General features: G+C 37.5%; 3 protein-coding genes across 3 annotated transcripts; 1 reads left to right on the top strand and 2 right to left on the bottom strand.

Moving 5' to 3' along the window:
• Window positions 1-15: 15 nt before the first annotated feature.
• On the bottom strand, window positions 16-3,334 carry LOC17897958. The gene is made up of 12 exons (XM_006304672.2): window positions 3,253-3,334; window positions 2,883-3,151; window positions 2,614-2,793; window positions 2,395-2,522; window positions 2,247-2,297; window positions 1,795-2,158; window positions 1,529-1,705; window positions 1,262-1,443; window positions 834-1,128; window positions 582-752; window positions 342-481; window positions 16-249 (listed from the first exon to the last, which is right to left on the bottom strand). The coding sequence occupies exons 2-12, from the start codon at window positions 3,127-3,129 to the stop codon at window positions 202-204; spliced, it is 1,983 nt and encodes a 660-aa protein (XP_006304734.2). The 5' UTR covers window positions 3,130-3,151; window positions 3,253-3,334; the 3' UTR covers window positions 16-201.
• Window positions 3,335-6,298: 2,964 nt separating this feature from the next.
• On the top strand, window positions 6,299-8,110 carry LOC17900805 (peroxidase 3). Its single transcript, XM_006305368.2, has 4 exons — window positions 6,299-6,645; window positions 6,763-6,951; window positions 7,041-7,203; window positions 7,539-8,110. Exons 1-4 carry the CDS (start codon window positions 6,433-6,435, stop codon window positions 7,952-7,954), a joined length of 981 nt encoding a protein of 326 aa, XP_006305430.2. The 5' UTR covers window positions 6,299-6,432; the 3' UTR covers window positions 7,955-8,110.
• A 311-nt stretch (window positions 8,111-8,421) lies between these two features.
• On the bottom strand, window positions 8,422-11,418 carry LOC17900795 (traB domain-containing protein). The gene is made up of 9 exons (XM_006304789.2): window positions 10,883-11,418; window positions 10,431-10,478; window positions 10,285-10,344; window positions 9,817-9,900; window positions 9,631-9,735; window positions 9,377-9,490; window positions 9,159-9,259; window positions 8,868-8,979; window positions 8,422-8,784 (listed from the first exon to the last, which is right to left on the bottom strand). Exons 1-9 carry the CDS (start codon window positions 11,255-11,257, stop codon window positions 8,656-8,658), a joined length of 1,128 nt encoding a protein of 375 aa, XP_006304851.1. The 5' UTR covers window positions 11,258-11,418; the 3' UTR covers window positions 8,422-8,655.
• Between the last annotated feature and the right edge of the window lie 11 nt (window positions 11,419-11,429).

An 11,429-nucleotide genomic window follows, 5' to 3' on the forward strand; every position in this document is an offset into this window, starting at 1 on the left:
CTAATTTACGACCCATGAGTAAGAAATCTTTACTTTTTCTAATTTTAGTTTTCCATAACTACATAAATAAAACAAAAACATTTTGTTTATCTGTTACATAAGTTTTCCATACGCACTTTGGCTACAACAATTTCAGTTTTAAATAAGAAAGCCCCAAACTCCAAGATGTTATAACTTGCCTTTGTCGCCATGGTTGAGAGGTTACTCTCTACGAGTAAAACGGGCATACCCAGGCAAATAGTCCAACAACTGCATAAGAGGGAGGGGGGGGGGGTGGGGGGGGGCAAACAAATTATGTTAATACTAAAAGTCCGTCTGGGTAGGCTAGGATGCTTGATTACCTCCCGTTGATGTGGCCTACTAGCAACATGAGCGGTGAAATTTTCAAACCCTAGGCCCCAAATATCGTCGCATATAGAGCAAATCCAGAAGGCAGACTTACTTTTTTCATAACAGCACTTATAATCCTCCTCAAGTGCACCTGAATTTGTGCAAAAAGAAAAAGTAGCCACTTAGTTGACCAACAGAATTTAGCCAGTAGCACATTTCTTTCAGTTACTGTTAGAGAGTAAAACACAAACCTGCCATAAATAAGCAAGAATCACATGGAAGCAGGTTGTAGCCACTCAGTTCTGACACTAAATCCTTCTCATAAGCAAAGAAATTTGAGTCGGAGATGACCATTATATTAGCAGGAGGAGGATTTTCGTCAGTGAAAGTACAAACAAGATCATATATAATGTCCGAAAAACCTGTTTCATAAACGAAGACTCTCTAGTTCAGCAGGGAAAACATCCATTACTAAGAAAGGCGAAAGATGAAAAGATTTTAACCTTCATATATGTTATGAAGAGCGACTCCACCGGAATAGACTCCTTCCAGGATGTGTTTAGGGATGTCAGATAGTGAGCCAATGGCAGTGATGGTTAGAGGACCACAGTAGCCTTCATTCTCAAAGAACTGGTTAATCCAAGGACCAACCTGACGAGGATCACAGCCATGTGGAACCGGACACGACTTGATGTCCCAATAGACAGCCGTTACAGCCATCGGGTTTTTCTCAGGAGGCACACTTAATGGTTCACGCATGCGTTGGAGTTGCTCATTTAAGGGACACAGCTCCATCATCTGCTTGAAATCACAGTCAGAAAAAAAAAAAGACAACAAAGGGTACGAAGTGAGAAAGGTAAACTACTTATGAAGAGGTTGTTTGACAAAATGAACAAGTAATTGTTACAGTTTGGATAGAATGCCTGATTACCTTCTGTTCATGTTCTAAACCATAGAGATGGTCGATGAAACATCCAAATTTGAGACATGGGGAAAAAGGTTCAAAGCCTTGTTGAAAAGAACTGAAATACGTGGTCGCATCCCTGTTGCTGCATAGTGAGCATAACCATAAGGAATGTTCACTGCAATTATCCTCTTTAAGATACTCTTCGTCTGTGGAAATACAAAAAGAGTAGTCAGTTGAAAAGTGTATCTGTTGGTTCTTTTAACAAGAATCAAAGAGAGGACAAACACACACCTGGCAGAATAAATCTCTGAAGAGAATCATTTGGAAAAGGTTTCAGTAGGTTGATTCTCCTTTGTACAAAGTCAGGCATACAAGCAAAGTTTGTGCAATTGGATATGACCATTATGTTAAGTCGAGGTCCAGTACAAAAGCAATAGTCATAAATTAGTTTCTCAATGTCTGAGGGACCTGTTTCAAAAAAAGTTTTGAAACTCTCTCTATTAATAAAGGAAAATATCAAATACTGTAGAAAGGCCTAAGGACGAGAATATACTAACCATAGGGGACATTATGAAGACTGATTCCGCTGGAAAAGACATCATACAGAATGAAATCAGGGACGTGAGTTAGTACTCCAATGGCAATGATGGAGAGAGGACCAAGGCAGCCTTCTTTCTTCAAGAACTGTCTGATGCACGGACCAAGCATTCTAGGATTAAAGCCGAAGGGAACAGGACAGGAATTAATGTGCCAAAAGACAATTGTCTTTCCCGCAGACTTTACAGCCTCCCAGTCTACCATATCATACCCAGATTGGGTAAGCAAGGGTGCCTCTACAAGTCTACTTAAATGCACATCGCCCAGATTGATTTTATCCGGAGAACGCGCATCGCCCAGATTGATTTTATCCGGAGAATGCACCTAGAAAAGAAAACATGGGGGGGGGTCAAACTTTGGTGAACAAAACTATAAATTTTGAAATTAAAACAGGACTTTGGTAGATACTGACCATGGAAGTAACAACCGGTGGCTTAGGAGGCGCCCTAAGCTGCTTCGACAACTGAAGCAACAACAAATGAACAAGAGGTCAAATCTAGGGAGTAGGGTGTTTGAAACAATTGAAATAATGACAAGACAAAATGTACATGCTTGATTACCTGCAGTTGATGATGTTCTTCACTAGCTAGATGTGTGAAGAAACTATCAAAGCTTCGGCCAGGAGGGTCACGGGCGCATACTAAGCAATCCCAAGAGACAGATTCAGCCGTTTCTGTGGGAAGTGCCCCTGAATATGTTTGGGGGGGAAAAAGTAGTCAGTTGATCAAGCAATGGTTATTTATAATTCAACAACAAAGTGAGGGATGACAAAAACGCACCTTCACTAAGTAAGGTTTCCATAGAATGATGATATGGAAACGGCTGGAGAGGGTTGTAGGACAATGATAGTAGAAGCCGAGTTAAATCAGGGCAGGCCTTTGGATCGGATATGACCATAAAATTAACTGGCGGTGGATTTCTCTCGGTGATATCAATTAGACGCATAATGTCTAAGGTACCTATGAGAAAAAAAAAAAAAAAGTTGATACAATAACTTTTTCATCATCCATTACTGTAGAGAAAAGCACAAGAATGAGAATATATTAACCGTAAGGGACAAGGAGAAGATCGACTCCACTGGAAAAGACTTCTCTCAGCATATCAATAGGAACGTCCGCAAGTTTGCCAAAGGCAGTGACGGTGAGAGGACCACGGTAGCCATTCTTCTCCAGAAGCAGTTTAATACACGGACGGACCCGATGAGGATCACAGCCAGAGGGAACCGGACACTTATTGATGTCCCAAAATACCTTTGTTACAGCCACGGCCTCCTCTTGCGTAGGCTTCGTCATCATTCAAGACGACTCTTGGAAAACCCTAACCAAAAAAAAAATCAAAGTTTTCAAAACTAAAGGAACATGGCGGTAATGGTTGCCGATGAATTTTCTAAGCAACAGTGAGATCAGCAGAGAGATTACCTTAGAGATAAGCAGGCTTGGTTGGATCTCGAATTCGACTACGACGGCTAGGGTTTCGAAATTCCTGACTGAAGAAAAATAAAATATGGTCCGCCGATATATTTATATACGTGGAAAGGGAGGTTCGATAGGCTTGAAAATAGGCTTCGTTTTAATGGGCCCTACAGTTTATATGAATCGACCTTGTGCTACCAATCCTAATTATTGTATTTAAAAGCGCAGCGGCGAGACTTGGTTTGCGAGAAACATATTGTTCTGTGACACGGCGGACAATGCGCTCTGTGTCCGGACACTTAGACCGGTAGTAGTCGAGGTCAAGCCTAAACCTTGGAATGGCAACAGAGACTCCAAGGACGCTAAGAAGAACCACAAGGGCGAGAAGGTTTTTGGTCGCCATTACTGTCTCTCTTTGCTTTGTTGAGTGACAGCCAAGAAAGGTGAGAAAACAGTTTGGAGATGAAGGTGAAGGAGACATTCTCAGTCCTTTTATAGATTATCCAAAGACATTGAAAATGTCCATAGAGAGAAAATGTCAAATGAGATTAAAGTAAACACATTTGCAGTACTCCTCTGTTTTTTTTAATTAGGTTTGAAAACAGAGGACATTGCAGGGCTTCCACGATCTTTCTGTTTCTTGGAGGGTAATTTAATATAAAAATAAAACTCCCTTGGAACAGAAACTTTTAAGAATTATTAAAAGGATCTTTCTTTTTGTTTTCTCCTTGAGAAAGCTATTGACTATTAGAAGCTTGCCTGCACAACTTGTAATCTCGATTGGGGAATGAAAGCTCTGTTTTGGTTATACAGATTATAAAAAGAGGGCAGTATTCTACTGAAAACAAGTGTTTATATTTAAATCAATTGTTTAACCAAATCCGAGTTATTCATAGTCATCGGCTCTAAATACTTAAAAACATGAACATAAAACAATTCGTTGACATGTGTGGAACACACGTTCGTCTTTTGGTCTGCCGGCTGCATTATCTTTTATGTTCCAAGAATTATCATCTTTAGAGCTAATTAATTAGGTATATAGAATAGTGAACGTGAAATGCAAACATAATAAACACGTTAATACTAAGTGAAAACGCAAAATATAGATACAAAATTGAGTTTTGTCAATCAAACTGAAAACATGAAAGACAAAACCATAGATACTTTTTCAGAGATTTTCTGGAACCAATCTACTTTTTAAAGTTTAGTCTTTAGCAAATGAGCATATTCAAGTTAATTCAGTCACACAAAAAAATGAGACAAACAATAAAAAGAAAATGTATAATGCTAATTCTTGTCTAATATCCTTATCTTGTCTGATAAAATATCTACTACAAGTTTCTTCTCTCAAGAATTATCTACAAACAATATAAAGTTCACATGTGTGAGTTTATCAGAAGATGCCAACGTTCGACCGACTTGAAGAATAAATTGGCGTGGTAATATGACGAAACGCTACTCCGATCCGTGAGCAGTTGAAACTTTTATTCATGCCCTTCGATCGTCAGGTTTATTTAGATAATTCAATTCTGTAGAGCAGTTGTGTGAGAATTCTATTTTGTTTTCTACTTCTCCTTATAATAAAAAAAACTTTTCAAATATCGCATGTTACAAACAAAGATTAGGCTCAAGGTATAAGAAACAAACCATGTAGGACAAACAACAAACTTTTAATAAAACTATCCGTTGTGATATATATATATATATATATTCGTTATACGCGTTGGGATTCTTTTGTGTCGTCGGTCATGATTTATACTATCATTTTTTTTATGTGTATGTGTAAGTAACATATGATATCATAGCATATGAGATCGATTTCCTACCAAATCCCTTAACTATAATCTTTAATTATGTGCGTACTTCTATACCTTAATGAACTAGAAAACTATAGACAACGATAAAATTATTGGAATACTTTCTTGCCCGTTTGTAACTGTTCGTTTGCGGTTTCTACTAGTTGTACTATTAGGGATTAGGTCGGGATACTTGTAATTTTAGAATAAAGAATGATCAGTGGATATCACAAAACTAGTTGTTCTTTAGTTAAAAATTGCTTTATATCTCGAGGCGATTGCTCAACTATCATTATATACGTTTTCATCCACCCAAAAATTCATCAGAATATTCAAGATTTTACGAATTCCAGTACTCGTGACAAAAAAGAAACCAATTAGTCGTGTTCTGATCAATAACCTAAAAAATTAAAGTGTCATAGAATCTCACTTATGATGTATAACTTTTAGTTTTTGGTGTTGATTATGACATCACAACGCTCAACACAATTAATTAAGTTTAGCTCTCTATGTTACTTACTTTAACTTACTCTTAGCTAGACTTTTTTTTGCTGTTGATTATGACATCATAACGCTCAAATTCGAAAAAGAATCAAATAAGTTTACTGAGACGTTCTATGTTACCAACTTACCCATGGCTTGATTTAAGGACCAACTATTTACCCTCTTTTAACATATCTAATACTTTATTATCCCAGTTGACAAAATAAAATAAAATATGTAAATACAGTTATTAGTTTGAGGATTTGAGGTTTGAGTTTTAACAAAATAGTCATCGAAATATATTTATTTTACAGAGAAAAAAACGAGAAAAATGAGGAAACTACATCCCTTTCCACCCAAGAATTATGGCGAGAGTATTTTGGACTATATGTCATGCCCAAATCTTTTGTAACTTAAAACAAAATCACATTGGCTACCTTCTTGTGTAAAAATAGTTCCATAAACGAACTAAAACACAAGTTACAAGTAATGGGAGAAACAAATATATAAGTGGAAAGACGTAAACTTTAATTAACTTGAGAGTAAAAACATCTTCCAACTTCTCTAATTGAAGCTAAACATGATAATATGATATATATATATATACATTAGTAAGAGTACTATAAAAAACCATATTCGTAATTTATGAAATTAAATTTTCAAATTTTGTAATTCCGAGAAAAATAATGAAATATAACAAGAGCAAAATAATATACAACTCATAAGAGAGTGCACATGTTAGTTAGCTTGAATGGACCCAGCTACACAACCAACCCAGCAGAACCTTTCTATATAAACCCTCTTTTGACGTCTCAATAGACCACACACAACAATACAACACAGTGAACATAGTCCTCCCAAAAAGACATTTGTGTCTTGCGAAAAATAAACCACCACAGCTTTAAAGATGAACTGCTTGAGAGCTATTGCCCTCTCACTCTCTCTCTTTCTTGTGGGAATGGTCGGACCGATCCAAGCTCAGTTGCAAATGAACTTCTATGCCAATACTTGTCCTAACGCCGAAAAGATTGTTCAGGACTTTGTTTCCAACCATATTTCTAATGCTCCTTCTCTTGCTGCTGCTCTCATTAGGATGCATTTCCATGATTGTTTCGTCCGAGTAAACTCTTCTTTTCTCTCTCTCTTTTTTTTTTGCTCTCTTTATATTATGGAACATTCTGAATTATAGCGACGGAATTGATTAAATGATGGAGATACGTACATGTGAATATTGTAGGGATGTGATGGATCAGTGCTTATAAACTCGACGTCGGGAAACGCAGAGAGAGACGCAACTCCTAACCTAACGGTTCGAGGATTCGGCTTCATCGACGCAATCAAAGCTGTGCTTGAAGCTCAGTGCCCTGGGATTGTCTCTTGCGCTGATATCATCGCTCTAGCATCTCGTGACGCTATCGTTTTCACAGTAAGCATCATAATTTCACATAAAAACATGTTTGTAAATTACAAATCTTAGTATTTCTTGACATGAATTTGACCTTTGGTATGTTGTAGGGAGGACCTAACTGGAATGTACCGACGGGGAGAAGAGATGGGAGGATATCGAACGCATCGGAAGCATTAGCCAACATTCCTCCTCCGACCAGTAATTTCACCAATCTTCAGACACTTTTTGCAAACCAAGGACTCGATCTTAAGGACCTTGTCTTACTCTCCGGTAAGCCTTATTAACCCAATTACCACACAAGCACACCTTGCTAGGAATTAAATTATGGATAATATATATATTTGTTTTAAGATTTTTAATAACACGTGTAAACTAAATCAGAAATAGTTATCTTGCGTTAGCGTATGCATTTACAATTCACAAAGAAAAAAATGATTAAAATAACGTTTTCACATTTACCAAACCTAAAATGGTTTCAACTAAAGAATAATTTTTTTTTTTTTTTTTTTTTTTTTGTATAACACAATATTTTATAATGTTACAACGCTAGTAGTAAAACAGTTTAACGTCCAATATTGTTAAAAGAAATAATTTTCTTATAACAGGGGCTCATACTATTGGTGTATCTCACTGCTCGTCTTTCACAAACCGTCTATACAATTTTACGGGCCGTGGAGACCAAGATCCAGCCCTAGACAGCGAATATGCAGCCAATCTCAAGTCTAGGAAATGTCCTAGCCTCAACGATAACAAGACCATCGTTGAGATGGATCCAGGGAGCCGCAAAACATTTGATCTAAGTTATTACCAGCTAGTTCTCAAGCGTAGAGGTCTGTTTCAGTCAGACTCTGCTCTCACCACTAACCCAACGACACTCTCAAACATAAACCGGATCTTGACGGGTTCCGTGGAAAGTTTCTATTCTGAGTTTGCCAAGTCGATGGAGAAAATGGGTCGGATCAATGTCAAGACGGGATCAGCGGGAGTGGTTAGGAGGCAATGTTCCGTTGCAAATAGTTGAGGGGTGAAAATGTAAAAGATTTGGGAGTTTTGGGTGTAGTTGTGAGAATAATAAGGATGATGATTGTGATGTAACCTTTTGGGATTTGTGTGCATGGATTTTGTTATAGACTTCGTCAATAAAGTGAAATAAAATTACTGGTGTTTTATATATGTATATACTTGGTTTGTCTAGTACGAACCATGACACTTGAGTTGGTTTGAGTAACCTTGTCATATTGTGAATAGAGTTATCTACAAACGAGACTCCAAAGTATCCAAAAATATGAAGAAATTACTGAAGTAAATATGTTCTATTTTATTATTTATGTGTTGATTGTTTATTGTTTTCATTGGCGTTTTTTATTTAACTGATTTTAATGTATTCTTAACTTTTACAGTTGTCTGTAAATTGCCATTGTAATGTTTTGGATGCGCGTAAAATACATAACGAGTATTTTTCACCCACCCTAGCTCAAAGCCTCAAACTCAAACAACTCGATTTAGTTCTAAATTTCTAATTATCAAAAAAGAAAAATACCGAAAGACCAAAACAAAAAGAAAGCTTCATTATTTTCATCAACCAACGTACAAAGAAAATAAAAAACTAAAAAGAAAAAGAGTAACGGGTGTAAAAGTTATTTTTGAGTTTGTATCATTCCTTCGTATGGCTCTCAGGAGAATATAGAGAAAACTCTGCACCAGCACCAACCACAATCTTTTTCATCTTCTTCTTGCAAGAAGTATACCCGAAACTATAGCTGTCCCTGCAACTGCCATTGCCACTGACGATATTATCCTCTTTACTGTAAACACTGACTTGTCGCTCGGTATCTCCATTAGATCGTTCATCTGCAATTTCCATGAAAATAAAATAAAGTACAATCCAAAACAAAATTAAGCTCCTTCATTCATAGTTTGAAACGACATCAAACCGTTATAGGTTGCTTCCAATTTTTCTTGATTCCATTAATATGCCCTTTCCCAATAACTGCCACAACCGAACTATGCTCACTTGCAACTCTCAGCAAAGACGATGCCATGTACCTGCAAGTTTCTTGTATCATGAGATAGTTTGGATGTGAAAGTTAATTGACGATCGTTCAATTTTATCTATTTCGGCTATGTCAGCATTTCTATTTAAGTTTTCAGATAATATATCATGATACACCAAGCTTTACAAATCTGATAAACTACAGCATATAGAGGTAATCGAGAATACTAACTGGTCTCTCTCATGCACTATTGTATCCATGAGAGTTGGGAATTCCTTGCTCATTTCTTGAATCACCAAAGTCACCATATCCACATTGTCCATATCTTTCAGCTGAAACCAATTCAATTTACCATCGATCGATATTCAGAATCAAGATATACTCATTCCAACAAATCACATTTCATTTACATGTGTAGACAAGGGAACAAAGAATACACTAAAACTTACCATTTTCTCGAGTTCCTCAGAGCTGGGCAAGAAGACAGCTTGAAACAGTATGGAATATAAAAACTTTACTTTGTGCCACAGAGGCATTTTGGCCCATGTTCTTTTTAGTGTAATCTGCTTCAACAAATACAAACCAAATGATTATACTGGAACAATGCTTTTGACAAATAGAAACCTATTAAAGTGTTAAGAGACATTATAAGATGCATAACATTGCTAAAAGAACGTTTTGAAACTAAAGACAAACATATCACCTGTACAGGACGGTCACCAAGTATCACCTTGCCGCCGTATTTAATTGCCTCTTCATACGCCACACGAAACTCAGCACCAGGAAAAACCTCAAGATGACTGGCGATCTAACAGAAGGAAAGGATGTAAATTTTTGGTTGAGAAAATATAGATTCCATGAAAAAAATGTCATGATTAAAGAAACCTGCCTTTGCAAGAAACCATCCATATAGTATTCCGAATGTGTTCTGTTTCTGCTTCCAACTTTCTATCATGTCCGACATGGTTGGAATCTAGAAAACCAAGATATAGTACCATTTCCGAATAAGCAAAAGGGTTAGAATCGTGTAGAAGTTAGTGGAGCTGTGATAAATCATCAACAGAGCATAGCATAAAGAGTTAGTAAAATACATGCATCATAGAAACTTCATTTAAGAAAATAGGCAGCCTCTGTTTTGTGATTAGTAAAGGAATTTTGGCAACATTAATCATGATAAATATAGACAGAGACACCAACGAAATTAATCATCTTCTACCTAAGGAAGTACCATTGATGTACATTCTTTTCCAGAGTCTCACACAACGATAGATTGCCATAACGATAGATTGCCATAATATACCAAGAAGTAAACCAAATAGGAAGGAAGAAGCAGAATCACAAATGTGAAATAGCAAACCTTCAAAGTCTGAGGTTTGAGAACAGACAATCGGCTTGAACACAACTCCACGAAGACAACCTGCAGTATCAACAAGGTGCTTAGACCTGAGCATAGACATAAAGATATTAAACTTCAGTACTCGACGAGCATTCAAAGGGAAGAACCTCTGGTTTCAAGATGCTGATTATTGCTTCAACTTCAAGACAGGATTGCTGCACGCAAAGGTTTACTTGGATTAAATCCATAATAAATGATTGAATCATAGTCTAATCTGAAACAAAGAACTACAATCAAAGAAACCCCTATCTTGTCTTATACAATCAAAGCAAACCCTATCTTGCTGAATTTGGTAATTTTTTTGCAGAAGCTGAAGAATAATTACTAAATTTAAACCATAACTCCATTCGGTAACTGTTCTGATAAAACCAAAAACACAGGTCCCAGCATTAATTCCCCCTAATAGACTAGATTTCTTGAATATCTGCACATGCAATTCAGCTTTCTCCAAAATCAGCAATCTCTGAATCATTCCGTAGTGACCAAATCCTAGTTCAATTCCAATACAGCTCCTTCGCAAATTTAGAAACAAACGAGAACTGGAAAGAGGATGGGATACCTTTGACACATGAGCAGTACCAACCAAGTAGACATCGCAAGATCCACCTTCCGCTGTGGACTCGCACGTCAGAATCACAACGCTTTTGGCCAATTCATCAGGTAGCTCCGCTTTAACCGACTCCGATGAAGACTCGCCGCCATCACCAGCATCCGCACCAGCGCCGATTCCATCGCCGCCGGCAACAACAACAGAATCAGAGTCTTGAAAATCCTCCTCAACCGCTTCGTCGAGCAGTTCGTCCTTCTCCACATTAACTATGCTGTCGCTTAAGGACATATCGCCGGTAGGCCTAGGGTCATCGATGTGAACGAAGTCCTCGCCAGAGTGAACCTCCGTCTCCGACGACGGCGATTGCGTCGGCTCTATCGTCATCGGAATCGAGGAGGCGATGACAGATTTAGTAATTCTGAGGAGCTTGGGAGGGCGGAGATAAAGATTGACAGATTGAGATCACGCAAATATGGAGACAAAAGAGAGTAAACTACCTAAAGAATGAAGGCAAGGAAGGTATCACGGTGGGAAAGTCGTCTAATCCACCAAGGCT

The sequence above is a fragment of the Capsella rubella genome, unplaced genomic scaffold (genome assembly GCF_000375325.1).
Source record: "Capsella rubella cultivar Monte Gargano unplaced genomic scaffold, Caprub1_0 scaffold_1, whole genome shotgun sequence".
In the NCBI taxonomy this organism is placed as follows: Eukaryota; Viridiplantae; Streptophyta; class Magnoliopsida; order Brassicales; family Brassicaceae; genus Capsella; species Capsella rubella.

What these genes read in the sequence shown, in the direction of transcription:
- LOC17897958 (XM_006304672.2), bottom strand. Translation starts at nt 3,129, where the DNA reads ATGATGACGAAGCCTACGCAAGAGGAGGCCGTGGCTGTAACAAAGGTA. An exon ending in TCTTCTCCTTGTCCCTTACG is followed by an intron (nt 2,794 to 2,882) that starts GTTAATATATTC and finishes TTTTTCTCATAG; the next exon opens with GTACCTTAGACATTATGCGT. An exon ending in GTAGGCCACATCAACGGGAG is followed by an intron (nt 250 to 341) that starts GTAATCAAGCAT and finishes CCTCTTATGCAG; the next exon opens with TTGTTGGACTATTTGCCTGG.
- LOC17900805 (XM_006305368.2), top strand. Translation starts at nt 6,433, where the DNA reads ATGAACTGCTTGAGAGCTATTGCCCTCTCACTCTCTCTCTTTCTTGTG. An exon ending in TCCATGATTGTTTCGTCCGA is followed by an intron (nt 6,646 to 6,762) that starts GTAAACTCTTCT and finishes TGAATATTGTAG; the next exon opens with GGATGTGATGGATCAGTGCT. An exon ending in GGACCTTGTCTTACTCTCCG is followed by an intron (nt 7,204 to 7,538) that starts GTAAGCCTTATT and finishes TTCTTATAACAG; the next exon opens with GGGCTCATACTATTGGTGTA.
- LOC17900795 (XM_006304789.2), bottom strand. Translation starts at nt 11,257, where the DNA reads ATGACGATAGAGCCGACGCAATCGCCGTCGTCGGAGACGGAGGTTCAC. An exon ending in TCAAACCTCAGACTTTGAAG is followed by an intron (nt 9,901 to 10,284) that starts GTTTGCTATTTC and finishes TTGGTTTTCTAG; the next exon opens with ATTCCAACCATGTCGGACAT. An exon ending in CTGAGGAACTCGAGAAAATG is followed by an intron (nt 9,260 to 9,376) that starts GTAAGTTTTAGT and finishes AATTGGTTTCAG; the next exon opens with CTGAAAGATATGGACAATGT.